The 27639-nt window shown below is 41.3% G+C and overlaps 1 protein-coding gene and 1 long non-coding RNA gene across 2 annotated transcripts in view; both read right to left on the bottom strand.

The window, feature by feature from the left end:
* LOC139415767 (butyrophilin subfamily 1 member A1-like) overlaps positions 1-24275 on the bottom strand; it is a 32578-nt gene extending 8303 nt beyond the window's left edge. Inside the window, exon 1 of the mRNA XM_071163851.1 lies at positions 24068-24275. Coding sequence (XP_071019952.1) covers positions 24068-24140 — 73 coding nt within the window. The 5' untranslated portion in view covers positions 24141-24275. The remainder of the gene's footprint in view (positions 1-24067) is intronic.
* LOC139415770 (uncharacterized) lies at positions 431-18462 on the bottom strand. Its single transcript, XR_011635013.1, has 3 exons — positions 18333-18462; positions 6351-6497; positions 431-939 (listed from the first exon to the last, which is right to left on the bottom strand). It is a non-coding gene; the product is annotated as an uncharacterized lncRNA (long non-coding RNA).
* Positions 24276-27639: the final 3364 nt, after the last annotated feature.

Below are 27639 nucleotides of genomic sequence, written 5' to 3'. Positions count from 1 at the left end.
CTCAACCATTCCTTCCCCTAGTCCACAGACGACCATCTGTCTCCCCTATCTCAACCCCTCCGTCCCCTAGTCCACAGACGACCATCTGTCTCCCCTATCTCAACCCCTCCGTCCCCTAGTCCACAGACGACCATCTGTCTCCCCTATTTCAACCCCTCTGTCCCCGAGTCAACAGATGTCCATCTGTCTCCCCTATCTCAACCGTTGCTCTACTCCCTCAACTCATTCCAACCCATTCCAACTCATTCCAACCCATTCCAACCCATTCCAACCCATTCCAACTCATTCCAACCCATTCCAACCCATTCCAACCCATTCCAACCCATTCCAACCCATTCCAACTCATTCCAACCCATTCCAACCCATTCCAACCCATTCCAACCCATTCCAACTCATTCCAACCCATTCCAACCCATTCCAACCCATTCCAACCCATTCCAACCCATTCCAACTCATTCCAACTCATTCCAACCCATTCCACAGCTATCTGTTTTTCTACAGAGGCCCAGTCTTTTTCTCCTTGGATTCTATGCTTCTTTCGTTTAATTAATATCTCAATGTTCAAAATGTGGAACCCAACAGTCCCTCGTCTTGAACAATAGCATCCTAATGTTCAACTCATATGAACTTGGAAATTACTAATACATGTATAAACAATGATAATAAAACATGAATAAAACCTAACAAATTATTATAAAACATTAATTAAACAAACAAACAAATGAACAACCAATGAACAGTCACCGTGAGGTGAACAAATTCAGAGACTTATGGCCTCTGAACTATGATCACACAACAAAATGTAATTCCAGCTGAATCGGCCGTCTCGTTCAATGACAGATGGAGCAGCTTTCAGTTTCTGCACTTCCCACTTCTGGTTCCTAAGAGAGTGACAGCACAAGACTTGGAAAGCAACAAAACGACACACAAAACACAAGACTTGGAAAGCAACAAAAAACACAAAAAAATAACAGTGTTAACGATGTGATAAGCTATGCATAATTATATATGCATGACAACCAAAGCCTGAAACCATGACAATTCCCACTTTCTCTTCACCTGACTCTATGCCTCCAGGACACTTTCCTGCCGGACTATAAAGCCCTAATGATGCTTCCTCGTGCTTTCACCCAGTCTTCCCATTTAGGCGCCAGGTTTCCCGAGAGGTGTTCCCAAGTCATGTCATTTTCTCTTTGTTCCCCATCTCCTCCATTTTACCTGATAGGCACGAACACCTGACATGGAAGTGTGGATCACTAATCCATGTTCCATCATCTTGAGGGAACTCAACACTGTATGTATAGAGTATAGTGTGTTATGGGTTAGATGTAGTGATAGAGTATAGTGTGTTATGGGTTAGATGTAGTGATAGAGTATAGTGTGTTATGGGTTAGATGTAGTGATAGAGTATAGTGTGTTATGGGTTAATGTAGTGATAGAGTATTGTGTGTTATGGGTTAGATGTAGTGATAGAGTATTGTGTGTTATGGGTTAGATGTAGTGATAGAGTATAGTGTGTTATGGGTTAGATGTAATGATAGAGTATAGTGTGTTATGGGTTAGATGTAGTGATAGAGTATAGTGTGTTATGGGTTAGATGTAGTGATAGAGTATAGTGTGTTATGGGTTAGATGTAGTGATAGATTATAGTGTGTTATGGGTTAGATGTAGTGATAGAGTATAGTGTGTTATGGGTTAGATGTAGTGATAGAGTATAGTGTGTTATAGGTTAGATGTAGTGATAGAGTATAGTGTGTTAGATGTATGGGTTAGATGTAATGATAGAGTATAGTGTGTTAGATGTATGGGTTAGATGTAATGATAGAGGAGTATAGTGTGTTAGATGTAATGATAGAGTATAGTGTGTTATGGGTTAGATGTAGTGATAGAGTATAGTGTGTTATGGGTTAGATGTAATGATAGAGGAGTATAGTGTGTTAGATGTAATGATAGAGTATAGTGTGTTATGGGTTAGATGTAGTGATAGAGTATAGTGTGTTATGGGTTAGATGTAGTGATAGAGTATAGTGTGTTATGGGTTAGATGTAATGATAGAGTATAGTGTGTTATGGGTTAGATGTAGTGATAGAGTATAGTGTGTTATGGGTTAGATGTAGTGATAGAGTATAGTGTGTTATGGGTTAGATGTAATGATAGAGTATAGTGTGTTATAGGTTAGATGTAGTGATAGAGTATAGTGTGTTATGGGTTAGATGTAGTGATAGAGTATAGTGTGTTAGATGTATGGGTTAGATGTAATGATAGAGTATAGTGTGTTATAGGTTAGATGTAATGATAGAGTATAGTGTGTTATGGGTTAGATCAAAATCAAATCAAATCAAATTTTATTTGTCACATACACATGGTTAGCAGATGTTAATGCGAGTGTAGCGAAATGCTTGTGCTTCTAGTTCCGACAATGCAGTAATAACAAGTAATCTAACTAACAATTCCAAAACTACTGTCTTGTACACAGTGTAAAGGGATAAAGAATATGTACATAAGGATATATGAATGAGTGATGGTACAGAGCAGCATAGGCAAGATACAGTAGATGGTATCGAGTACAGTATATACATATGAGATGAGTATGTAAACAAAGTGGCATAGTTTAAAACCTCTTACTTCTACCCCCTCCTTTTTCGAACATTCTGTTAAAAATCGCGCAACTTTTCAGCGTCCTGCTACTCATGCCAGGAATATAGTATATGCATATGATTAGTATGTGTGGATAGAAAACACTCTGAAGTTTCTAAAACTGGTTAAATCACTGCTGTGACTATAACAGATCGTGTGTTTCATTGAAAAACGCAAGAAAAACTGCTCTCTGAAAGCTAAAAATATTTTCCATAAGTCACTTCCACGAGTTGTTAAAAGAGAACAGAATTTAATATCGACCTGCCTGCAATTCATACAAATTCCACACGGTGTCGCCATTGTCGTCATTTTCAATTGAATTAATTGTTGGAAAATCCATCTATCTGGCATCCATTTTCCCAGTCTTCACCCGGATGTTGTTAATGAAGACATTGGCAGCCATTGATTTGCAAGCGAGGACCTATTGAATACACATCGCCCTGTAATCATTTTGATAGATTATAAACGTTTACTAATACCTAAAGTTGGATTACAAAAGGATTTCGAAGTGTTTTGTGAAAGTTTATCGTCGACTTTTTTTATTTTAAAAAATTACGCAGCGTTTAAAAACGATGTTTTTTTCTGAATGACACAGCTTCCATACAAAGCTATTTTGGGTATATATGGACCGATTTAAACGAAAAAAAGACCCAATAGTGATGTTTATGGGGCATATAGGAGTGCCAAGAAAGAAGCTCGTCAAGGGTAATGAATGTTTTATATTTTATTTCTGCGTTTTGGGTAGCGCCGGCTACCGCAAAATCTGTTGTTTACGTGTCGTGCTAGCATTTTGGGGGGTGCATGCTGTCAGATAATAGCTTCTCATGCTTTCGCCGAAAAGCATTTTAAAAATCTGACTTGCTGGCTAGGTTCACACCGAGTGTAGCTTTAATTCAATACCCTGCTTGTGAATTTTGATCAAGGTTTGAGTTGTAACGAGTACATTTAGCATTTAGCGTAGCGCATTTGCATTTCCAGGTGCCTACTTGAGACGTCTGCGTCTCAAGTATGGTCAAGAAGTTAAAGTGGCTAGTGATACATGTATTACATAAGGATACAGTCGATGATATAGAGTACAGTATATACGTATGCATATGAGATGAATAATGTAGGGTAAGTAACATTATATAAGGTAGCATTGTTTAAAGTGGCTAGTGATATATTTACATCATTTCCCATCAATTCCCATTATTAAAGTGGCTGGAGTTGAGTCAGTGTCAGTGTGTTGGCAGCAGCCACTCAGTGTTAGTGGTGGCTGTTTAACAGTCTGATGGCCTTGAGATAGAAGCTGTTTTTCAGTCTCTCGTCCCAGCTTTGATGCACCTGTACTGACCTCGCCTTCTGGATGATAGCGGGGTGAACAGGCAGTGGCTCGGGTGGTTGTTGTCCTTGATGATCTTTATGGCCTTCCTGTGACATCGGGTGGTGTAGGTGTCCTGGAGGGCAGGTAGTTTGCCCCCGGTGATGCGTTGTGCAGACCTCACTACCCTCTGGAGAGCCTTACTACGGTTGAGGGCGGTGCAGTTGCCATACCAGGCGGTGATACAGCCCGCCAGGATGCTCTCGATTGTGCATCTGTAGAAGTTTGTGAGTGCTTTTGGTGACAAGCCAAATTTCTTCAGCCTCCTGAGGTTGAAGAGGCGCTGCTGCGCCTTCTTCACGATGCTGTCTGTGTGAGTGGACCAATTCAGTTTGTCTGTGATGTGTATGCCGAGGAACTTAAAACTTTCTACCCTCTCCACTACTGTTCCATCGATGTGGATAGGGGGGTGTTCCCTCTGCTGTTTCCTGAAGTCCACAATCATCTCCTTAGTTTTGTTGACGTTGAGTGTGAGGTTATTTTCCTGACACCACACTCCGAGGGCCCTCACCTCCTCCCTGTAGGCCGTCTCGTCGTTGTTGGTAATCAAGCCTACCACTGTTGTGTCGTCCGCAAACTTGATGATTGAGTTGGAGGCGTGCGTGGCCACGCAGTCGTGGGTGAACAGGGAGTACAGGAGAGGGCTCAGAACGCACCCTTGTGGGGCCCCAGTGTTGAGGATCAGCGGGGAGGAGATGTTGTTGCCTACCCTCACCACCTGGGGGCGGCCCGTCAGGAAGTCCAGTACCCAGTTGCACAGGGCGGGGTCGAGACCCAGGGTCTCGAGCTTGATGACGAGGTTGGAGGGTACTATGGTGTTGAATGCCGAGCTGTAGTCGATGAACAGCATTCTCACATAGATGTAGTGATAGAGGAGTATAGTGTGTTATGGGTTAGATGTAATGATAGAGTATGGGTTAGATGTATGGGTTAGATGTAATGATAGAGTATGGGTTAGATGTATGGGTTAGATGTAATGATAGAGTATGGGTTAGATGTATGGGTTAGATGTAATGATAGAGTATGGGTTAGATGTAATGATAGAGTATGGGTTAGATGTATGGGTCAGATGTAATGATAGAGTATAGTGTGTTATGGGTTAGATGTAATGATAGAGGAGTATAGTGTGTTATGGGTTAGATGTAGTGATAGAGTATAGTGTGTTATGGGTTAGATGTAGTGATAGAGTATAGTGTGTTATAGGTTAGATGTAGTGATAGAGTATAGTGTGTTATGGGTTAGATGTAATGATAGAGTATAGTGTGTTATGGGTTAGATGTAATGATAGAGGAGTATAGCGTGTTATAGGTTAGATGTAATGATAGAGTATTGTGTGTTATGGGTTAGAAGTAATGAAAGAGTATGGGTTAGATGTATGGGTTAGATGTAATGATAGAGTATGGGTTAGATGTATGGGTTAGATGTAATGATAGAGTATGGGTTAGATGTAATGATAGAGTATGGGTTAGATGTATGGGTTAGATGTAATGATAGAGTATGGGTTAGATGTATGGGTTAGATGTAATGATAGAGTATGGGTCAGATGTAATGATAGAGTATGGGTTAGATGTATGGGTCAGATGTAATGATAGAGTATGGGTTAGATGTATGGGTTAGATGTAATGATAGAGTATTGGTTAGATGTATGGGTTAGATGTAATGATAGAGTGTGGGTTAGATGTATGGGTTAGATGTAATGATAGAGTATTGGTTAGATGTATGGGTTAGATGTAATGATAGAGTATGGGTTAGATCCCACGAGGGCGTCCAGTGATTCCCCCACACAAACCACCTCCCTTCATCATGACACTGAGAGATACGTTTCTCGGCCGCATAAATGTTAGCAGCGTATCCACCCCTCATCGTGCTTTAGCAATTCTCTCTCGCTGTATCCCAATCACAACGAAAACATTTTATAATTTATCCCAACCAGAATCTGGAATGACTGACCTCAGCGCTCACTTTGAGACTAAGGCTCCAATTCCAGTTTTATCAACTTCGATCGTCCCTGTGAGAACACACATTTATAAACCACCTTTTACTGCCGGTCATAACTCTTCTCATTACAGCCCCCCCTTTTGTCCCTGTTGTCCTGTCATGAGTGGCCTGGTCAAGAAAGATCAGGATCTCAATGCATTCCCAGTTTAAATAGTTAGCAGGGCGTATACCCCCTCCCATTTCCGTCGCCCTGCACCTATCATTCTGGCGTGTCTTGTTCAGATGTCATTTACAGTTAATTTTCCCAAAGGCACATGTAAACTTTTGCCCGTCACATTTCATGGCCCTTGATAATGTCCCGATTTTAATATCCAAGGAGATACTTCCGTTTCCCCCACGTACACGAGTCTCTCACCTGAGCTTGTTCTCTCTCTCCACGCTCTCAGCACCCCGGCCCTGGTTTACGGCCCGGACTCAGAGTGGTAAAAGTCACTGTCTCTCAGAGCCTTTGTCGCTCTTCCTTCAGCCGGTTAGGGAGGGTTTTGAGGTTGACACACACTGTCTGTGGTCAAAAATTCATGCATTAAAACACGATCTGATGTCACCTTCCATGATAACCTCAAAAAAGCACAGATCATAACAACAGTTAAGTTAATTTCATTTCTGTTTCAGGAAACTAGACAAACATTGACTATATGATGAATTATGACATTTTCTTAATAACATCTATAAGACAAATGTCAAAAAGCATAACATGATGTTACTGCTAAAAAACATTTTCTAAATGAGTCCGTACTCCCTTATTCTACTGGCGAGCTCTAGGAAGAGTTACCAGATCATGAAGATGGCACCCTAACCCCTCGCAGAATTCCACGATCCCTCTGGTGAAATTTCAAAAATAAACCGATTCACTTAACTAATCAACTTAGAATCACAACTCTTTATAACTCCCTAAGGAAATGGTAGTATCTCATAAAGTAATGGTACAATTTGGATAGAGACTGGTGTTTCTCGTGAATTATATAATGAACCGTCTATTTAATTCATAATGAACTTGATCATTCTTCATTAGGAATTGTTAATATTCAAGGCTTTTCCTCACCATTCAGATGTTTCCTCCTCCTTTCTTTGCCTGTCCTTCAGAAACCATTTAAATACCTCTTCAAAACATTTCATCCTATAAATCCCACAACACGGCCATATTATCTCACCACCGATCCTTTTCCCCATGTGGTTCTCCATCATACCACATAAAAAAATATATAAGTTCCTTTTAGGTTTGGTAACCCCAATGCTAATTCCTCGTGACCCCTCCACCCTTTCGTCCATTCTAGAATCCCATTCCAGAATAAGAAACGTAAATGTATTTAAAAATAAAACCACATAAAATGTCCCATGATTTAAATAAACCCTAAGGCCTCCTGCATTTTGCAAGGAATGTTTGGCCATATTTAAATGTGTTACCTTTAGAATCCGTTCCCCTGGCGTTTAGAATCTTCAACCCAAAATATGTTTTCCTGCGGCAAATTTAGCCAATTTCTCATCGCAAGGAATCCCACAATATTTAATCCCTGGCCTTTACTGAACAGTTAGGTAAAACGTTATCTCATACGTCTTCCTTCACAACTTTAATCTCTATGTATATCGATGGAACAGAGACACCGCTAGGTGAAAGTTCCATTCTTGCTAACCTCAAAACGAGTAGTTGTTGATCTTTTGAAAATGATGCAAACGCTTGCCTGGCAGCATTTCCTCTGAATACAGTTCCACACCCACTTTACACTCCCTTTTCCGATGACCACACCCACTTTACACTCCCTTTTCCAATGACCACACCCACTTTACACTCCCTTTTCCAATGACCACACCCACTTTACACTCCCTTTTCCAATGGCCAAATAGCCACACAGCTAAAACACTCGGTCTCCCTATGCTTTGATGCTTTCCGCCATGTTTCTTTGGTTTAGAGGGTCTACACCAGAAGGTAATGGGTATGGTCATTGAAATTATAGTTAGTGATATTCTCTATGGCCCCAGTCTTTCTGTATTAGTGTTCTGGTGTTACACTTTCTGGGTTTATCGTTACGCATTTTCTGTTGATATAATGCTGACATCTAAACACTGGTATATTGAGCTTTTGATTCTGGTTTTATGTCCTTGTGCCAAGTCATAATTGCCTCCCTGAATTATTTATTTGATTTGAATTCTCCGTCAGCAGGAAAATGTTGTCCAATTTTCTCTAATTTGCTAAATTTTTCCCATATTCCAGCTGAATTGGTAGAATGCTCGTGCACTTCTTTCAGCGCATTTATTAAATTCCGCTATCTCTATATTACAGGGAGAAACAGGTCTGTTGGTCGCCATGCCTCTAGTTATTATTCCCTAAACACTCCCAACAGGAGTTCAGGGTGTTTTAGATTTCTTCACGTCTATCATACACACCTTCTATTAACTATTTCCTAAGATAGCACTACACTCTTCCCCGGATAATAATTAATTGGTCACGGCACTTAATACCTTGTATTAGAACCGATACCATAGACTTCTGTGAATCTATTACTGGAGAATACGGACAGGACTTCATGTCCTATTCCGGTACTTCCTCAAATATCTCTATTATTGATACATCATCTCTCAATATGATACTGCTACTACACGTAAATCAAACAGTGTTCAAATATCCTATCCTATTTTATTTTTGTTTTTTAACTCACTATTTTCTAGAACTCTCGTCTTTAAAAAAAAACTCACTGCAACTGGGACTTCTGTCCTTTTTTTACAGATCTCGCAGGGATATACCCCCACTCTCAAATACCATCAGTCCTGTGTCATGCCAACAGTAAAGCATCCTGAGACCATTCATGTGTGGGGTTGCTTCTCAGCCAAGTGAGTGGGCTCATCCACAATTTTGCCTAAGAACACAACAACTTCTGGAGATGAACAAGGCCTTTTCCAGCATGATGGAGCACCTTGCCATAAGGCAAAGGTGAAAACTAAGTGGGAACAAAACATTGATATTTTGGGTCCATGGCCAGGAAACTCCCCAGACCTAAATCCCATTGAGAACTTGTGGTCAATCCTCAAGAGGTGGGTGGACAAACAAAAACCTCCAAATTCTGACAAACTCCAAGCATTGATTATGCAAGAATGGGCTGCCATCAGTCAGGATGTGGCCCAGAAGTTAATTGACAGCATGCCAGGGTGGATTGCAGAGGCCTTGAAAAAGAAGGATCAACACTGCAAATATTGACTCTTTGCATCAACTTCATGTAATTGTCAATAAAAGCCGTTGACACTTATGAAATGCTTGTAATTATACTTCAGTATTCCATAGTAACATCTGACAAAAATATCTAAAGACACTGAAGCAGCAAACTTTGTGAAAATTAATATTTGTCATTCTCAAAACCTTTGGCCTTAATCTAATGTGTTAATATATAGAGGGAATGAGTGATGCAGTCTACACCATGTTAAATAACTGTTTACTTCATAATACACATGTTAACATCTGGAAGTACTTCCTTATAAAAGAAACAGTCTGGAGGGTCATTGGGAAACTACTGTCCATTTCCTGGCAAAGATTTTACATTGCCAATAGCCTGAAAGAGGTCATTTTAGTTAGGTTTTTAATGCATATTTACAAGTAGATTTAAACACAAATGTTATCCAATATAATTAGTGGTTCAAGGAGAAAAGCTTTGGGGCAGCAGCATAGCCTAGTGGTTAGAGTGTAGTGGTTAGAGTGTAGTGGTTAGAATGTAGGGGCGGCAGCGTATCCCAGTGGTTAGAGTGTAGTGGTTAGAGCGTTGGACTAGTAACCGAAAATATCAAATCCCAGAGCTGACAAGGTACAACTCTGTCATTCTGCCCCTGAACAGGCAGTTAACCCCACTGTTCCTAGGCCGTCATTGAAAATAAGAATTTGTTCTTAACTGACTTGCCTAGTTTTAAAAAAAAGAATGTATTAGTTTCCGTTGGTTATTAGGGGTTAGAACAGAGAAGCTGGTGAAAGTCTGTTGTATTGGTTATTAGAGGATAGAACAGAGAAGCTGGTGAAAGCCTGTTGTATTGGTTATTAGGGGATAGAACAGAGAAGCTGGTGAAAGCCTGTTGTATTGGTTATTAGGGGATAGAACAGAGAAGCTGGTGAAAGCCTGTTGTATTGGTTATTAGGGGATAGAACAGAGAAGCTGGTGAAAGCCTGTTGTATTGGTTATTAGGGGTTAGAGCAGAGAAGCTGGTGAAAGTCTGTTGTATTGGTTATTAGGGGTTAGAACAGAGAAGCTGGTGAAAGCCTGTTGTATTGGTTATTAGGGGATAGAGCAGAGAAGCTGGTGAAAGTATGTTGTATTGGTTATTAGGGGTTAGAACAGAGAAGCTGGTGAAAGCCTGGTGTATTGGTTATTAGGGGATAGAACAGAGAAGCTGGTGAAAGTCTGTTGTATTGGTTATTAGGGGTTAGAACAGAGAAGCTGGTGAAAGCCTGTTGTATTGGTTATTAGGGGATAGAACAGAGAAGCTGGTGAAAGCCTGTTGTATTGGTTATTAGGGGTTAGAACAGAGAAGCTGGTGAAAGCCTGGTGTATTGGTTATTAGGGGATAGAACAGAGAAGCTGGTGAAAGTCTGTTGTATTGGTTATTAGGGGATAGAGCAGAGAAGCTGGTGAAAGTCTGTTGTATTGGTTATTAGGGGATAGAACAGAGAAGCTGGTGAAAGTCTGTTGTATTGGTTATTAGGGGATAGAACAGAGAAGCTGGTGAAAGTCTGTTGTATTGGTTATTAGGGGATAGAGCAGAGAAGCTGGTGAAAGCCTGTTGTATTGGTTATTAGGGGATAGAACAGAGAAGCTGGTGAAAGCCTGTTGTATTGGTTATTAGGGGTTAGAACAGAGAAGCTGGTGAAAGCCTGTTGTATTGGTTATTAGGGGTTAGAACAGAGAAGCTGGTGAAAGTCTGTTGTATTGGTTATTAGGGGATAGAGTAGAGAAGCTGGTGAAAGCCTGTTGTATTGGTTATTAGGGGTTAGAACAGAGAAGCTGGTGAAAGCCTGTTGTATTGGTTATTAGGGGTTAGAACAGAGAAGCTGGTGAAAGTCTGTTGTATTGGTTATTAGGGGTTAGAACAGAGAAGCTGGTGAAAGTCTGTTGTATTGGTTATTAGGGGTTAGAACAGAGAAGCTGGTGAAAGCCTGTTGTATTGGTTATTAGGGGTTAGAACAGAGAAGCTGGTGAAAGTCTGTTGTATTGGTTATTAGGGGATAGAACAGAGAAGCTGGTGAAAGTCTGTTGTATTGGTTATTAGGGGTTAGAACAGAGAAGCTGGTGAAAGTCTGTTGTATTGGTTATTAGGGGTTAGAACAGAGAAGCTGGTGAAAGTCTGTTGTATTGGTTATTAGGGGTTAGAGCAGAGAAGCTGGTGAAAGCCTGTTGTATTGGTTATTAGGGGTTAGAACAGAGAAGCTGGTGAAAGCCTGGTGTATTGGTTATTAGGGGATAGAACAGAGAAGCTGGTGAAAGTCTGTTGTATTGGTTATTAGGGGTTAGAACAGAGAAGCTGGTGAAAGCCTGGTGTATTGGTTATTAGGGGATAGAACAGAGAAGCTGGTGAAAGTCTGTTGTATTGGTTATTAGGGGTTAGAGCAGAGAAGCTGGTGAAAGTCTGTTGTATTGGTTATTAGGGGATAGAACAGAGAAGCTGGTGAAAGCCTGTTGTATTGGTTATTAGGGGTTAGAGCAGAGAAGCTGGTGAAAGCCTGTTGTATTGGTTATTAGGGGATAGAGCAGAGAAGCTGGTGAAAGCCTGTTGTATTGGTTATTAGGGGATAGAACAGAGAAGCTGGTGAAAGTCTGTTGTATTGGTTATTAGGGGATAGAGCAGAGAAGCTAGTGAAAGTCTGTTGTATTGGTTATTATGGGTTAGAACAGAGAAGCTGGTGAAAGCCTGGTGTATTGGTTATTAGGGGATAGAACAGAGAAGCTGGTGAAAGTATGTTGTATTGGTTATTAGGGGTTAGAGCAGAGAAGCTGGTGAAAGTCTGTTGTATTGGTTATTAGGGGATAGAACAGAGAAGCTGGTGAAAGCCTGTTGTATTGGTTATTAGGGGATAGAACAGAGAAGCTGGTGAAAGCCTGGTGTATTGGTTATTAGGGGATAGAGCAGAGAAGCTGGTGAAAGCCTGTTGTATTGGTTATTAGGGGATAGAGCAGAGAAGCTGGTGAAAGCCTGTTGTATTGGTTATTAGGGGATAGAACAGAGAAGCTGGTGAAAGCCTGTTGTATTGGTTATTAGGGGATAGAGCAGAGAAGCTGGTGAAAGCCTGTTGTATTGGTTATTAGGGGTTAGAACAGAGAAGCTGGTGAAAGCCTGTTGTATTGGTTATTAGGGGTTAGAACAGAGAAGCTGGTGAAAGTCTGTTGTATTGGTTATTAGGGGATAGAACAGAGAAGCTGGTGAAAGTCTGTTGTATTGGTTATTAGGGGTTAGAACAGAGAAGCTGGTGAAAGTCTGTTGTATTGGTTATTAGGGGTTAGAACAGAGAAGCTGGTGAAAGCCTGTTGTATTGGTTATTAGGGGTTAGAGCAGAGAAGCTGGTGAAAGCCTGTTGTATTGGTTATTAGGGGATAGAGCAGAGAAGCTGGTGAAAGCCTGTTGTATTGGTTATTAGGGGATAGAACAGAGAAGCTGGTGAAAGCCTGTTGTATTGGTTATTAGGGGTTAGAGCAGAGAAGCTGGTGAAAACCTGTTGTATTGGTTATTAGGGGATAGAGCAGAGAAGCTGGTGAAAGCCTGTTGTATTGGTTATTAGGGGATAGAACAGAGAAGCTGGTGAAAGTCTGTTGTATTGGTTATTAGGGGATAGAGCAGAGAAGCTGGTGAAAGTCTGTTGTATTGGTTATTAGGGGTTAGAACAGAGAAGCTGGTGAAAGCCTGGTGTATTGGTTATTAGGGGATAGAACAGAGAAGCTGGTGAAAGTCTGTTGTATTGGTTATTAGGGGTTAGAGCAGAGAAGCTGGTGAAAGTCTGTTGTATTGGTTATTAGGGGATAGAACAGAGAAGCTGGTGAAAGCCTGTTGTATTGGTTATTATGGGATAGAACAGAGAAGCTGGTGAAAGCCTGGTGTATTGGCTATTAGGGGATAGAGCAGAGAAGCTGGTGAAAGCCTGTTGTATTGGTTATTAGGGGATAGAGCAGAGAAGCTGGTGAAAGTCTGTTGTATTGGTTATTAGGGGATAGAACAGAGAAGCTGGTGACAGCCTGTTGTATTGGTTATTAGGGGATAGAACAGAGAAGCTGGTGAAAGCCTGTTGTATTGGTTATTAGGGGATAGAACAGAGAAGCTGGTGAAAGCCTGTTGTATTGGTTATTAGGGGATAGAACAGAGAAGCTGGTGAAAGCCTGTTGTATTGGTTATTAGGGGTTAGAACAGAGAAGCTGGTGAAAGCCTGTTGTATTGGTTATTAGGGGATAGAACAGAGAAGCTGGTGAAAGCCTGTTGTATTGGTTATTAGGGGTTAGAACAGAGAAGCTGGTGAAAGCCTGTTGTATTGGTTATTAGGGGATAGAGCAGAGAAGCTGGTGAAAGCCTGTTGTATTGGTTATTAGGGGATAGAACAGAGAAGCTGGTGAAAGCCTGTTGTATTGGTTATTAGGGGTTAGAACAGAGAAGCTGGTGAAAGCCTGGTGTATTGGTTATTAGGGGTTAGAACAGAGAAGCTGGTGAAAGCCTGTTGTATTGGTTATTAGGGGATAGAGCAGAGAAGCTGGTGAAAGCCTGTTGTATTGGTTATTAGGGGATAGAACAGAGAAGCTGGTGAAAGCCTGTTGTATTGGTTATTAGGGGATAGAACAGAGAAGCTGGTGAAAGCCTGTTGTATTGGTTATTAGGGGATAGAACAGAGAAGCTGGTGAAAGCCTGTTGTATTGGTTATTAGGGGATAGAACAGAGAAGCTGGTGAAAGCCTGGTGTATTGGTTATTAGGGGATAGAGCAGAGAAGCTGGTGAAAGTCTGTTGTATTGGTTATTAGGGGTTAGAACAGAGAAGCTGGTGAAAGTCTGTTGTATTGGTTATTAGGGGTTAGAACAGAGAAGCTGGTGAAAGCCTGTTGTATTGGTTATTAGGGGATAGAACAGAGAAGCTGGTGAAAGCCTGTTGTATTGGTTATTAGGGGATAGAACAGAGAAGCTGGTGAAAGCCTGTTGTATTGGTTATTAGGGGATAGAACAGAGAAGCTGGTGAAAGCCTGTTGTACTGGTTATCGGGGGTTATATTTCTTCTGATTCTTTATTGCTATATTATTATTATACCAGTTAACATTCAAATAAAAGTGAGATAGCAAGGCCGAGGAGGGTGCAACTTGAATTTCGACCTGGCCCGGGTATCCTGGAAGGCTATTGACCTCATCCCGTCAGTAGAGGATGCCTGGTTGTACTTCAAAAGTGCCTTCCTCACCATCTTAAATAAGCATGCCCCTTTCAAAAAATGCAGACCTAAGAACAGATATAGTCCTTGGCCAGGTCGCAGTTGTAAATGAGAACTTGTTCTCAACTGGCCTACCTGGTTAAATAAAGGTGTTCTCAACTGGCCTACCTGGTTAAATAAAGGTGTTCTCAACTGGCCTACCTGGTTAAATAAAGGTGTTCTCAACTGGCCTACCTGGTTAAATAAAGGTGTTCTCAACTGGCCTACCTGGTTAAATAAAGGTGTTCTCAACTGGCCTACCTGGTTAAATAAAGGTGTTCTCAACTGGCCTACCTGGTTAAATAAAGGTGTTCTCAACTGGCCTACCTGGTTAAATAAAGGTGTTCTCAACTAGCCTACCTGGTTAAATAAAGGTGTTCTCAACTAGCCTACCTGGTTAAATAAAGGTGTTCTCAACTGGCCTACCTGGTTAAATAAAGGTGTTCTCAACTGGCCTACCTGGTTAAATAAAGGTGTTCTCAACTAGCCTACCTGGTTAAATAAAGGTGTTCTCAACTGGCCTACCTGGTTAAATAAAGGTGTTCTCAACTAGCCTACCTGGTTAAATAAAGGTGTTCTCAACTGGCCTACCTGGTTAAATAAAGGTGTTCTCAACTAGCCTACCTGGTTAAATAAAGGTGTTCTCAACTAGCCTACCTGGTTAAATAAAGGTGTTCTCAACTGGCCTACCTGGTTAAATAAAGGTGTTCTCAACTAGCCTACCTGGTTAAATAAAGGTGTTCTCAACTAGCCTACCTGGTTAAATAAAGGTGTTCTCAACTGGCCTACCTGGTTAAATAAAGGTGTTCTCAACTGGCCTACCTGGTTAAATAAAGGTGTTCTCAACTAGCCTACCTGGTTAAATAAAGGTGTTCTCAACTGGCCTACCTGGTTAAATAAAGGTGTTCTCAACTAGCCTACCTGGTTAAATAAAGGTGTTCTCAACTGGCCTACCTGGTTAAATAAAGGTGTTCTCAACTGGCCTACCTGGTTAAATAAAGGTGTTCTCAACTGGCCTACCTGGTTAAATAAAGGTGTTCTCAACTAGCCTACCTGGTTAAATAAAGGTGTTCTCAACTGGCCTACCTGGTTAAATAAAGGTGTTCTCAACTGGCCTACCTGGTTAAATAAAGGTGTTCTCAACTGGCCTACCTGGTTAAATAAAGGTGTTCTCAACTGGCCTACCTGGTTAAATAAAGGTGTTCTCAACTAGCCTACCTGGTTAAATAAAGGTGTTCTCAACTGGCCTACCTGGTTAAATAAAGGTGTTCTCAACTGGCCTACCTGGTTAAATAAAGGTGTTCTCAACTGGCCTACCTGGTTAAATAAAGGTGTTCTCAACTAGCCTACCTGGTTAAATAAAGGTGTTCTCAACTAGCCTACCTGGTTAAATAAAGGTGTTCTCAACTGGCCTACCTGGTTAAATAAAGGTGTTCTCAACTGGCCTACCTGGTTAAATAAAGGTGTTCTCAACTAGCCTACCTGGTTAAATAAAGGTGTTCTCAACTGGCCTACCTGGTTAAATAAAGGTGTTCTCAACTAGCCTACCTGGTTAAATAAAGGTGTTCTCAACTGGCCTACCTGGTTAAATAAAGGTGTTCTCAACTAGCCTACCTGGTTAAATAAAGGTGTTCTCAACTGGCCTACCTGGTTAAATAAAGGTGTTCTCAACTGGCCTACCTGGTTAAATAAAGGTGTTCTCAACTGGCCTACCTGGTTAAATAAAGGTGTTCTCAACTGGCCTACCTGGTTAAATAAAGGTGTTCTCAACTGGCCTACCTGGTTAAATAAAGGTGTTCTCAACTGGCCTACCTGGTTAAATAAAGGTGTTCTCAACTGGCCTACCTGGTTAAATAAAGGTGTTCTCAACTGGCCTACCTGGTTAAATAAAGGTGTTCTCTACTAGCCTACCTGGTTAAATAAAGGTGTTCTCTACTAGCCTACCTGGTTAAATAAAGGTGTTCTCAACTAGCCTACCTGGTTAAATAAAGGTGTTCTCAACTAGCCTACCTGGTTAAATAAAGGTGTTCTCAACTAGCCTACCTGGTTAAATAAAGGTGTTCTCAACTGGCCTACCTGGTTAAATAAAGGTGTTCTCAACTAGCCTACCTGGTTAAATAAAGGTGTTCTCAACTTGCCTACCTGGTTAAATAAAGGTGTTCTCAACTGGCCTACCTGGTTAAATAAAGGTGTTCTCAACTAGCCTACCTGGTTAAATAAAGGTGTTCTCAACTGGCCTACCTGGTTAAATAAAGGTGTTCTCAACTGGCCTACCTGGTTAAATAAAGGTGTTCTCAACTGGCCTACCTGGTTAAATAAAGGTGTTCTCAACTGGCCTACCTGGTTAAATAAAGGTGTTCTCAACTGGCCTACCTGGTTAAATAAAGGTGTTCTCAACTGGCCTACCTGGTTAAATAAAGGTGTTCTCAACTGGCCTACCTGGTTAAATAAAGGTGTTCTCAACTAGCCTACCTGGTTAAATAAAGGTGTTCTCAACTGGCCTACCTGGTTAAATAAAGGTGTTCTCAACTGGCCTACCTGGTTAAATAAAGGTGTTCTCAACTGGCCTACCTGGTTAAATAAAGGTGTTCTCAACTGGCCTACCTGGTTAAATAAAGGTGATCTGGCCTACCTGGTTAAATAAAGGTGTTCTCAACTAGCCTACCTGGTTAAATAAAGGTGTTCTCAACTGGCCTACCTGGTTAAATAAAGGTGTTCTCAACTGGCCTACCTGGTTAAATAAAGGTGTTCTCAACTGGCCTACCTGGTTAAATAAAGGTGTTCTCAACTGGCCTACCTGGTTAAATAAAGGTGTTCTCAACTGGCCTACCTGGTTAAATAAAGGTGTTCTCAACTGGCCTACCTGGTTAAATAAAGGTGTTCTCAACTGGCCTACCTGGTTAAATAAAGGTGTTCTCAACTGGCCTACCTGGTTAAATAAAGGTGTTCTCAACTAGCCTACCTGGTTAAATAAAGGTGTTCTCAACTGGCCTACCTGGTTAAATAAAGGTGTTCTCAACTGGCCTACCTGGTTAAATAAAGGTGTTCTCAACTGGCCTACCTGGTTAAATAAAGGTGTTCTCAACTGGCCTACCTGGTTAAATAAAGGTGTTCTCAACTGGCCTACCTGGTTAAATAAAGGTGATCTGGCCTACCTGGTTAAATAAAGGTGTTCTCAACTAGCCTACCTGGTTAAATAAAGGTGTTCTCAACTGGCCTACCTGGTTAAATAAAGGTGTTCTCAACTGGCCTACCTGGTTAAATAAAGGTGTTCTCAACTGGCCTACCTGGTTAAATAAAGGTGTTCTCAACTGGCCTACCTGGTTAAATAAAGGTGTTCTCAACTGGCCTACCTGGTTAAATAAAGGTGTTCTCAACTGGCCTACCTGGTTAAATAAAGGTGTTCTCAACTGGCCTACCTGGTTAAATAAAGGTGTTCTCAACTGGCCTACCTGGCTAAATAAAGGTGTTCTCAACTGGCCTACCTGGTTAAATAAAGGTGTTCTCAACTGGCCTACCTGGTTAAATAAAGGTGTTCTCAACTGGCCTACCTGGTTAAATAAAGGTGTTCTCAACTGGCCTACCTGGTTAAATAAAGGTGTTCTCAACTAGCCTACCTGGTTAAATAAAGGTGTTCTCAACTGGCCTACCTGGTTAAATAAAGGTGTTCTCAACTAGCCTACCTGGTTAAATAAAGGTGTTCTCAACTGGCCTACCTGGTTAAATAAAGGTGTTCTCAACTGGCCTACCTGGTTAAATAAAGGTGTTCTCAACTGGCCTACCTGGTTAAATAAAGGTGACATAAAAAATAAAAAATAATAGTAAAGAGCCATAGTCTACATCCTCTCGTGCCAATTGTCAGGAGAAACACTTTCACCTCCGACACCAGATGGAGAGACATAAGGCTGCACACACATATAATTATGTATAGCTTACCACATTGTTAATACTGTTATGTGTTGTGTTTCTTTTTGCTCTTCAAGTCTTGTGCTGTCACTCTCTTAGGAACCGGAAGGAGAAAGTTGAGATGGAAGAAGTCAACAGCTCCAGCGGACACGTTCTCATCAGTGTTCTATGAGAAATGGAAATGAGAGTGTGCTTGGTGTGATCATAGAACAGAGGCCATACGTCTCTGAGTTGGTAAACCTCACAGTGAATGAGAATTATGTTTATTATCATTGTTTGTCCATTGATAAGTCATTTCCAAGTGTATGTAAGGTTGAACAATATGGAAGGTTGAACAGTATGGAAGGTTGAACAGTACGGAAGGTTGAACAGTATGGAAGGTTGAACAGTATGGAAGGTTGAACAGTACGGAAGGTTGAACATTATGGAAGGTTGAACAGTACGGAAGGTTGAACAGTATGGAAGGTTGAACAGTATGGAAGGTTGAACAGTATGGAAGGTTGAACAGTATGGAAGGTTGAACAGTATGGAAGGTTGAACAGTATGTAAGGTTGAACAGTACGGAAGGTTGAACAGTATGGAAGGTTGAACAGTATGGAAGGTTGAACATAGGTTGTTAGTTCTATTAGTTAGGTTGCTATAGAAGCAGACTGGTTGTTAGTTCTATTAGTTAGGTTGCTATAGAAGCAGACTGGTTGTTAGTTCTATCAGTTAGGTTGCTCGAGAAGCAGACTGGTTGTCAGTTCTATCAGCTAGGTTGTTAGAGAAGCAGACTGGTTGTTTGTTCTATCAGTTAGGTTGTTAGAGAAGCAGACTGGTTGTTAGTTCTATCAGTTAGGTTGTTATAGAAGCAGACTGGTTGTTAGTTCTATCAGTTAGGTTGTTATAGAAGCAGGCTGGTTGTTAGTTCTATCAGCTACGTTATTAGGGAAGCAGACTGGTTGTTTGTTCTATCAGTTAGGTTGCTCGAGAAGCAGACTGGTTGTTAGTTCTATCAGTTAGGTTGTTAGAGAAGCAGACTGGTTGTTAGTTCTATCAGTTAGGTTGTTAGAGAAGCAGACTGGTTGTTAGTTCTATCAGTTAGTTAGTTATATTGGTTTGATTGCTATGCAGGCTGGTAACGTTCTTATCCCTTGCTTGCTAGCTAGAAAACTACGGCTTACATGGTCAGGTCAGATAGAATCACATCAAAGTAGCTGCATTTGTTGAATCTGTTTTCTAGTGAAATTTATTTGGATACATCCATGCTACTGTTAATACATAATGCCTGATGAGGGGTGGCACATTTAATATAAATATTACTACCTACATTTCATATAAATATTACTACCTACATTTCATATATTATTTTTAGTGGTGGAAGAGGAGGTAGAATCGAGTGGATTTGGGGCATTGATGAGCTGATCTGGCCCTAAAATGGCAGGCTTGGCTCAGTTCAGGCTGCCAGATCTGGGCTGAATGACTCCGGCCTACTCTGTACAGTCATTCATTTGGGACTCAGACCGGACCCAGCTACCAGACCAGGGCCTAGTCTGTACAGTATATCATTTGGGACTCAGACCGGACCCAGCTACCAGACCAGAGCAGTTTTAGATCTGTAGTAACAGGAAATCAGCCCATATGTTTGTGCTACCTGGGTACATAACTAAAAAAACATGTCTGATATGTATTGAGGTGCACAATCGTTCTAACACTCTCAGGCAGCAAGTGCAGAGACCTTAAAACCGGTGTGATGTGTTCTCTCCGTCTGGTCTTGGTCAGTACCCTGCAGCATTCTGTATGTTTTGAAGTTGACCAGACAATATGATGTCACAGCTATAAAGATGAGTCCTCTATCTCTATAGTCATTACCTTAATCTATAATGTCACAGCTATAAAGATGAATCCTCGACCTCTATAGTCATTACCCTAATCTATAATGGTACTGATATAAAGACCTATCTCTATAGTCATTACTCTAATCTATAATGGTACTGATATAAAGACCTATCTCTATAGTCATTACCTTAATCTATAATGGTACTGATATAAAGACCTATCTCTATAGGCATTACCCTAATCTATAATGGTACTGATATAAAGACCTCTATATAGTCATTACCCTAATCTATAATGGTACTGATATAAAGACCTATCTCTATAGTCATTACCCTAATCTATAATGGTACTGATATAAAGACATATCTCTATAGTCATTACCTTAATCTATAATGGTACTGATATAAAGACCTATCTCTATAGTCATTACCCTAATCTATAATGGTACTGATATAAAGACCTATCTCTATAGTCATTACCCTAATTTATAATGGTACTGATATAAAGACCTATCTCTATAGTCATTACCCTAATCTATAATGGTACTGATATAAAGATGAATCCTCTATCTCTATAGTCATTACCCTAATCTATAATGGTACTGATATAAAGACCTATCTCTATAGTCATTACCTTAATCTATAATGGTACTGATATAAAGACCTATCTCTATTGTCATTACCCTAATCTATAATGGTACTGATATAAAGACCTATCTCTATTGTCATTACCCTAATCTATAATGGTACTGATATAAAGACCTCTATCTCTATAGTCATTACCCTAATCTATAATGGTACTGATATAAAGACATCTATATAGTCATTACCCTAATCTATAATGGTACTGATATAAAGACCTCTATATAGTCATTACCCTAATCTATAATGGTACTGATATAAAGACCTATCTCTATAGTCATTACCCTAATCTATAATGGTACTGATATAAAGACCTATCTCTATAGTCATTACCTTAATCTATAATGGTACTGATATAAAGACCTATCTCTATAGTCATTACCCTAATCTATAATGGTACTGATATAAAGACCTATCTCTATAGTCATTACCCTAATCTATAATGGTACTGATATAAAGACCTATCTCTATTGGCATTACCCTAATCTATAATGGTACTGATATAAAGACCTACCTCTATAGTCATTACCCTAATCTATAATGGTACTGATATAAAGACCTATCTCTATTGTCATTACCCTAATCTATAATGGTACTGATATAAAGACCTCTATCTCTATAGTCATTACCCTAATCTATAATGGTACTGATATAAAGACCTATCTCTATAGTCATTACCCTAATCTATAATGGTACTGATATAAAGACCTATCTCTATAGGCATTACCCTAATCTATAATGGTAATGATATAAAGACCTATCTCTATAGTCATTACCCTAATCTATAATGGTACTGATATAAAGACCTATCTCTATAGTCATTACCCTAATCTATAATGGTACTGATATAAAGACCTATCTCTATAGTCATTACCCTAATCTATAATGGTACTGATATAAAGACCTATCTCTATAGTCATTACCCTAATCTATAATGGTACTGATATAAAGACCTATCTCTATAGTCATTACCCTAATCTATAATGGTACTGATATAAAGACCTATCTCTATAGGCATTACCCTAATCTATAATGGTACTGATATAAAGATGAATCCTCTACCTCTATAGTCATTACCCTAATCTATAATGGTACTGATATAAAGACCTTAGCTTCAGCCATATTTATGACTAAAGACAAGACGTTTTACGATCTGAATTCTTTGTATCTCTTCAATTCAGACCAGAATCTGTCTTCACTAACCCTTTTCCTAACCTTAAAATAATTAAACTAATTCTCCTAACCTGCTATGAAACAGTCACTGCCATATCGAAGTATTGTGTAAATACGGACACCACCACACCCCAAACTGCCCTGTCTGTCACAGACACCACCCTACAGCACCACCACCCTACAGCACCACCACCCTACAGCACCACCACACCCCAAACTGTCCTGTCTTCCACGGACACCAACCTACAGCAGCACCACCCTGCTACACCACTACACCCAAACTGTCCTGTCTGTCACGGACACCACCCTACAGCACCACCACCCTACAGCACCACCACCCTACAGCACCACCACCCTGATAAACCACCACACCCAAACTGTCCTGTCTGTCACGGACACCACCCTACAGCACCACCACCCTACAGCACCACCACCCTACAGCACCACCACCCTACAGCACCACCACACCCCAAACTGTCCTGTCTTCCACAGACACCACCCTACAGCACCACCACCCTATACCACCACCCTACAGCACCACCACCCTACAGCACCACCACTCTACAGCACCACCACCCTACTGCACCACCACCCTATAGCACCACCACCCTACAGAACCACCACCCTATAGCACCACCCTACAGCACCACCACCCTATAGCACCACCCTACAGCACCACCACTCTACAACACCACCACCCTATAGCACCACCACCCTACAGCACCACCACCACCCTACAGCACCACCACCACCCTACAGCACCACCACCACCCTACAACACCACCACCCTATAGCACCACCACCCTACAGCACCACCACCACCCTACAGCACCACCACCACCCTACAGCACCACCACCACCCTACAACACCACCACCCTATAGCACCACCACCCTACAGCACCACCACCACCCTACAGCACCACCACCCTACAGCAACACCACCCTACAGCACCACCACACCCCAAACTGTCCTGTCTTCCACGGACACCACCCTACAGCACCACCAACCTATAGCACCACCACACCACAAACTGTCCTGTCTGTCACGGACACCACCCTACAGCACCACCAACCTATAGCACCACCACACCCCAAACTGTCCTGTCTTCCACGGACACCACCCTACAGCACCACCACCCTATAGCACCACCCTACAGCACCACCACCCTACAGCACCACCACCACCCTATAGCACCACCACCCTACAGCACCACCACCACCCTACAGCACCACCACCACCCTACAACACCACCACCCTATAGCACCACCATCCTACACCACCACCACCCTACAGCACCACCAACCTATAGCACCACCACACCCCAAACTGTCCTGTCTTCCACGGACACCACCCTATAGCACCACCACCTACAGCACCACCACACCACAAACTGTCCTGTCTTCCACGGACACCACCCTACAGCACCACCACCCTATAGCACCACCCTACAGCACCACCACCCTATAGCACCACCCTACAGCACCACCACCCTACACCACCACCACCCTACAGCACCACCACCCTACACCACCACCACCCTACAGCACCACCAACCTATAGCACCATCACACCACAAACTGTCCTGTCTTCCACGGACACCACCCTATAGCACCACCACCCTACAGCACCACCACGCCACAAACTGTCCTGTCTTCCACGGACACCACCCTATAGCACCACCACCCTACAGCACCACCACCCTACAGCACCACCATCCTACAGCACCACCACCCTATAGCACCACCCTACAGCACCACCACCCTACACCACCACCACCCTACAGCACCACCAACCTATAGCACCATCACACCCCAAACTGTCCTGTCTTCCACGGACACCACCCTATAGCACCACCACACCCTATAGCACCACCACACCCCAAACTGTCCAGTCTGATGGAGATGGAGATTACCCTAACTGCAGTGTCTGCCGCGGACACCACCCTAAAGCACCACCACACCCAAACTGTCCTGTCTGATCAGACAACAACACAGCGACGACAAGACATCATTTCCTGCACTCGGTTTTGATCCTGCACTTGAATTCTCCCCGTTTATTTCTTGTTAATATTATGTTCAGATAATAAAATATCCTTCAGGCTAAATAATGAAGGAATAATGTTGTGTCCTACCTGTCGTTATCAATGATACACTGATGAACAGAATCCCCAAACACCAGACCGCCGAGGTCGGAAAGGTCTTCATTTCACTAACAAAACAAGTCTGACTCCAAGGTAAAGCTGTTTGTAACTGGTCAATACAATTATTAGGAGTTTAGAAACATAAACCAAAACAGTTGAAAGGCTAATTTGTCAACAAACAGAATGTAACACTGCGTCTGTTCCAGAAATAACGGAGGAAAAGGGAGGTGGAGTTTCACACTTTACTTTCACTTTCACTTACAGTACTTCTAGTTGATTATCATCTCGGGATATCTAGCTCCATCTAGTGTTCTGATATGGACATTAACTTCATGTCGTCTCGCGATATCTAGATCCATCCAGTGTTCTGATATGGACGTTAACATCATGTCGTCTCGCGATATCTAGATCCATCCAGTGTTCTGATATGGACATTAACTTCATGTCAAATGTCCTAAAACACATACGAGCACTAATGTGAATAGTGAAATAAATGTGACAACAACTAGGCTGTAGTAAATATTTAAACTAGTAACAATTTACGATGTGAAATGACCCAAGAACATTGATCATATAAAATGAATGTTATATTCACTGTCAGTTGTTGACTAGCTAGACAGGTGTGAGCAGTATGGCAGAAATTACAATAATTTAATCAGAGAGGAAGGCAGAGTTATCAACATGTTGCTGCATGATACCTAACTAATGATTCAGGAATACTCCCTGGGGGCTGTATATATTATAGATATACTCCCTGGGGGCTGTAGATATTATATATATTCTCCCTGGGGGCTGTAGATATTATAGATATACTCCCTGGGGGCTGTAGATATTATATATATTCTCCCTGGGGGCTGTAGATATTATAGATATTCTCCCTGGGGGCTGTATATATTATAGATATACTCCCTGGGGGCTGTAGATATTATATATATTCTCCCTGGGGGCTGTAGATATTATAGATATACTCCCTGGGGGCTGTAGATATTATATATATTCTCCCTGGGGGCTGTAGATATTATATATATTCTCCTGGGGGCTGTAGATATTATATATATTCTCCCTGGGGGCTGTAGATATTATAGATATACTCCCTGGGGGCTGTAGATATACTCCCTGGGGGCTGTAGATATTATAGATATTCTCCCTGGGGGCTGTAGATATTATATATATACTCCCTGGGGGCTGTAGATATTATATATATTCTCCCTGGGGCTGTAGATATTATAGATATACTCCCTGGGGGCTGTAGATATACTCCCTGGGGGCTGTAGATATTATATATATACTCCCTGGGGGCTGTAGATATTATAGATATTCTCCCTGGGGGCTGTAGATATTATAGATATACTCCCTGGGGGCTGTAGATATTATATATATTCTCCCTGGGGGCTGTAGATATTATATATATACTCCCTGGGGGCTGTAGATATACTCCCTGGGGCTGTAGATATTATATATATATACTCCCTGGGGGCTGTAGATATTATATATATACTCCCTGGGGGCTGTAGATATTATATATATACTCCCTGGGGGCTGTAGATATTATAGATATACTCCCTGGGGGCTGTAGATATTATATATATACTCCCTGGGGGCTGTAGATATTATATATATACTCCCTGGGGGCTGTAGATATTATATATATTCTCCCTGGGGGCTGTATATATTATATATATACTCCCTGGGGGCTGTAGATATTATAGATATTCTCCCTGGGGGCTGTATATATTATATATATACTCCCTGGGGGCTGTAGATATTATATATATACTCCCTGGGGGCTGTAGATATTATATATATACTCCCTGGGGGCTGTAGATATTATATATATACTCCCTGGGGCTGTAGATATTATATATATACTCCCTGGGGGCTGTAGATATTATATATATACTCCCTGGGGGCTGTAAATATTATATATATACTCCCTGGGGGCTGTAGATATTATATATATACTCCCTGGGGGCTGTAGATATTATATATATACTCCCTGGGGGCTGTAGATATTATAGATATACTCCCTGGGGGCTGTAGATATTATATATATACTCCCTGGGGGCTGTAGATATTATATATATACTCCCTGGGGGCTGTAGATATTATATATATACTCCCTGGGGGCTGTAGATATTATATATATACTCCCTGGGGGCTGTAGATATTATAGATATTCTCCCTGGGGGCTGTAGATATTATATATATACTCCCTGGGGGCTGTAGATATTATATATATACTCCCTGGGGGCTGTAGATATTATAGATATACTCCCTGGGGGCTGTAGATATTATATATATACTCCCTGGGGGCTGTATATATTATATATATACTCCCTGGGGGCTGTAGATATTATAGATATACTCCCTGGGGGCTGTAGATATTATAGATATACTCCGTGGGGGCTGTAGATATTATATATATACTCCCTGGGGGCTGTAGATATTATATATATACTCCCTGGGGGCTGTAGATATTATATATATACTCCCTGGGGGCTGTAGATATTATAGATATTCTCCCTGGGGGCTGTATATATTATATATATACTCCCTGGGGGCTGTAGATATTATAGATATTCTCCCTGGGGGCTGTAGATATTATAGATATTCTCCCTGGGGGCTGTAGATATTATATATATACTCCCTGGGGGCTGTAGATATTATATATATACTCCCTGGGGGCTGTACATATTATATATATACTCCCTGGGGGCTGTAGATATTATATATATACTCCCTGGGGCTGTACATATTATATATATACTCCCTGGGGGCTGTAGATATTATAGATATTCTCCCTGGGGGCTGTAGATATTATAGATATTCTCCCTTGGGGCTGTATATATTATAGATATACTCCCTGGGGGCTGTAGATATTATAGATATACTCCCTGGGGGCTGTAGATATTATATATATACTCCCTGGGGGCTGTAGATATTATATATATACTCCCTGGGGGCTGTAGATATTATAGATATACTCCCTGGGGGCTGTAGATATTATATATATACTCCCTGGGGGCTGTAGATATTATAGATATACTCCCTGGGGGCTGTAGATATTATAGATATACTCCCTGGGGGCTGTAGATATTATATATATACTCCCTGGGGGCTGTAGATATTATATATATACTCCCTGGGGGCTGTAGATATTATATATATACTCCCTGGGGGCTGTAGATATTATATATATACTCCCTGGGGGCTGTATATATTATATATATACTCCCTGGGGGCTGTAGATATTATATATATACTCCCTGGTGGCTGTAGATATTATATATATACTCCCTGGGGGCTGTATATATTATATATATACTCCCTGGGGGCTGTAGATATTATATATATACTCCCTGGGGGCTGTATATATTATATATATACTCCCTGGGGGCTGTACATATTATAGATATACTCCCTGGGGGCTGTAGATATTATATATATACTCCCTGGGGCTGTAGATATTATATATATACTCCCTGGGGGCTGTAGATATTATATATATACTCCCTGGGGGTTGTAGATATTATAGATATACTCCCTGGGGGCTGTAGATATTA

This window comes from Oncorhynchus clarkii, chromosome 9 (genome assembly GCF_045791955.1).
Source record: "Oncorhynchus clarkii lewisi isolate Uvic-CL-2024 chromosome 9, UVic_Ocla_1.0, whole genome shotgun sequence".
NCBI lineage: Eukaryota > Metazoa > Chordata > Actinopteri > Salmoniformes > Salmonidae > Oncorhynchus > Oncorhynchus clarkii.
The sequence above is the reverse complement of the archived record's forward strand: the minus strand, read 5'-3'. Positions and strand labels throughout refer to the sequence as shown.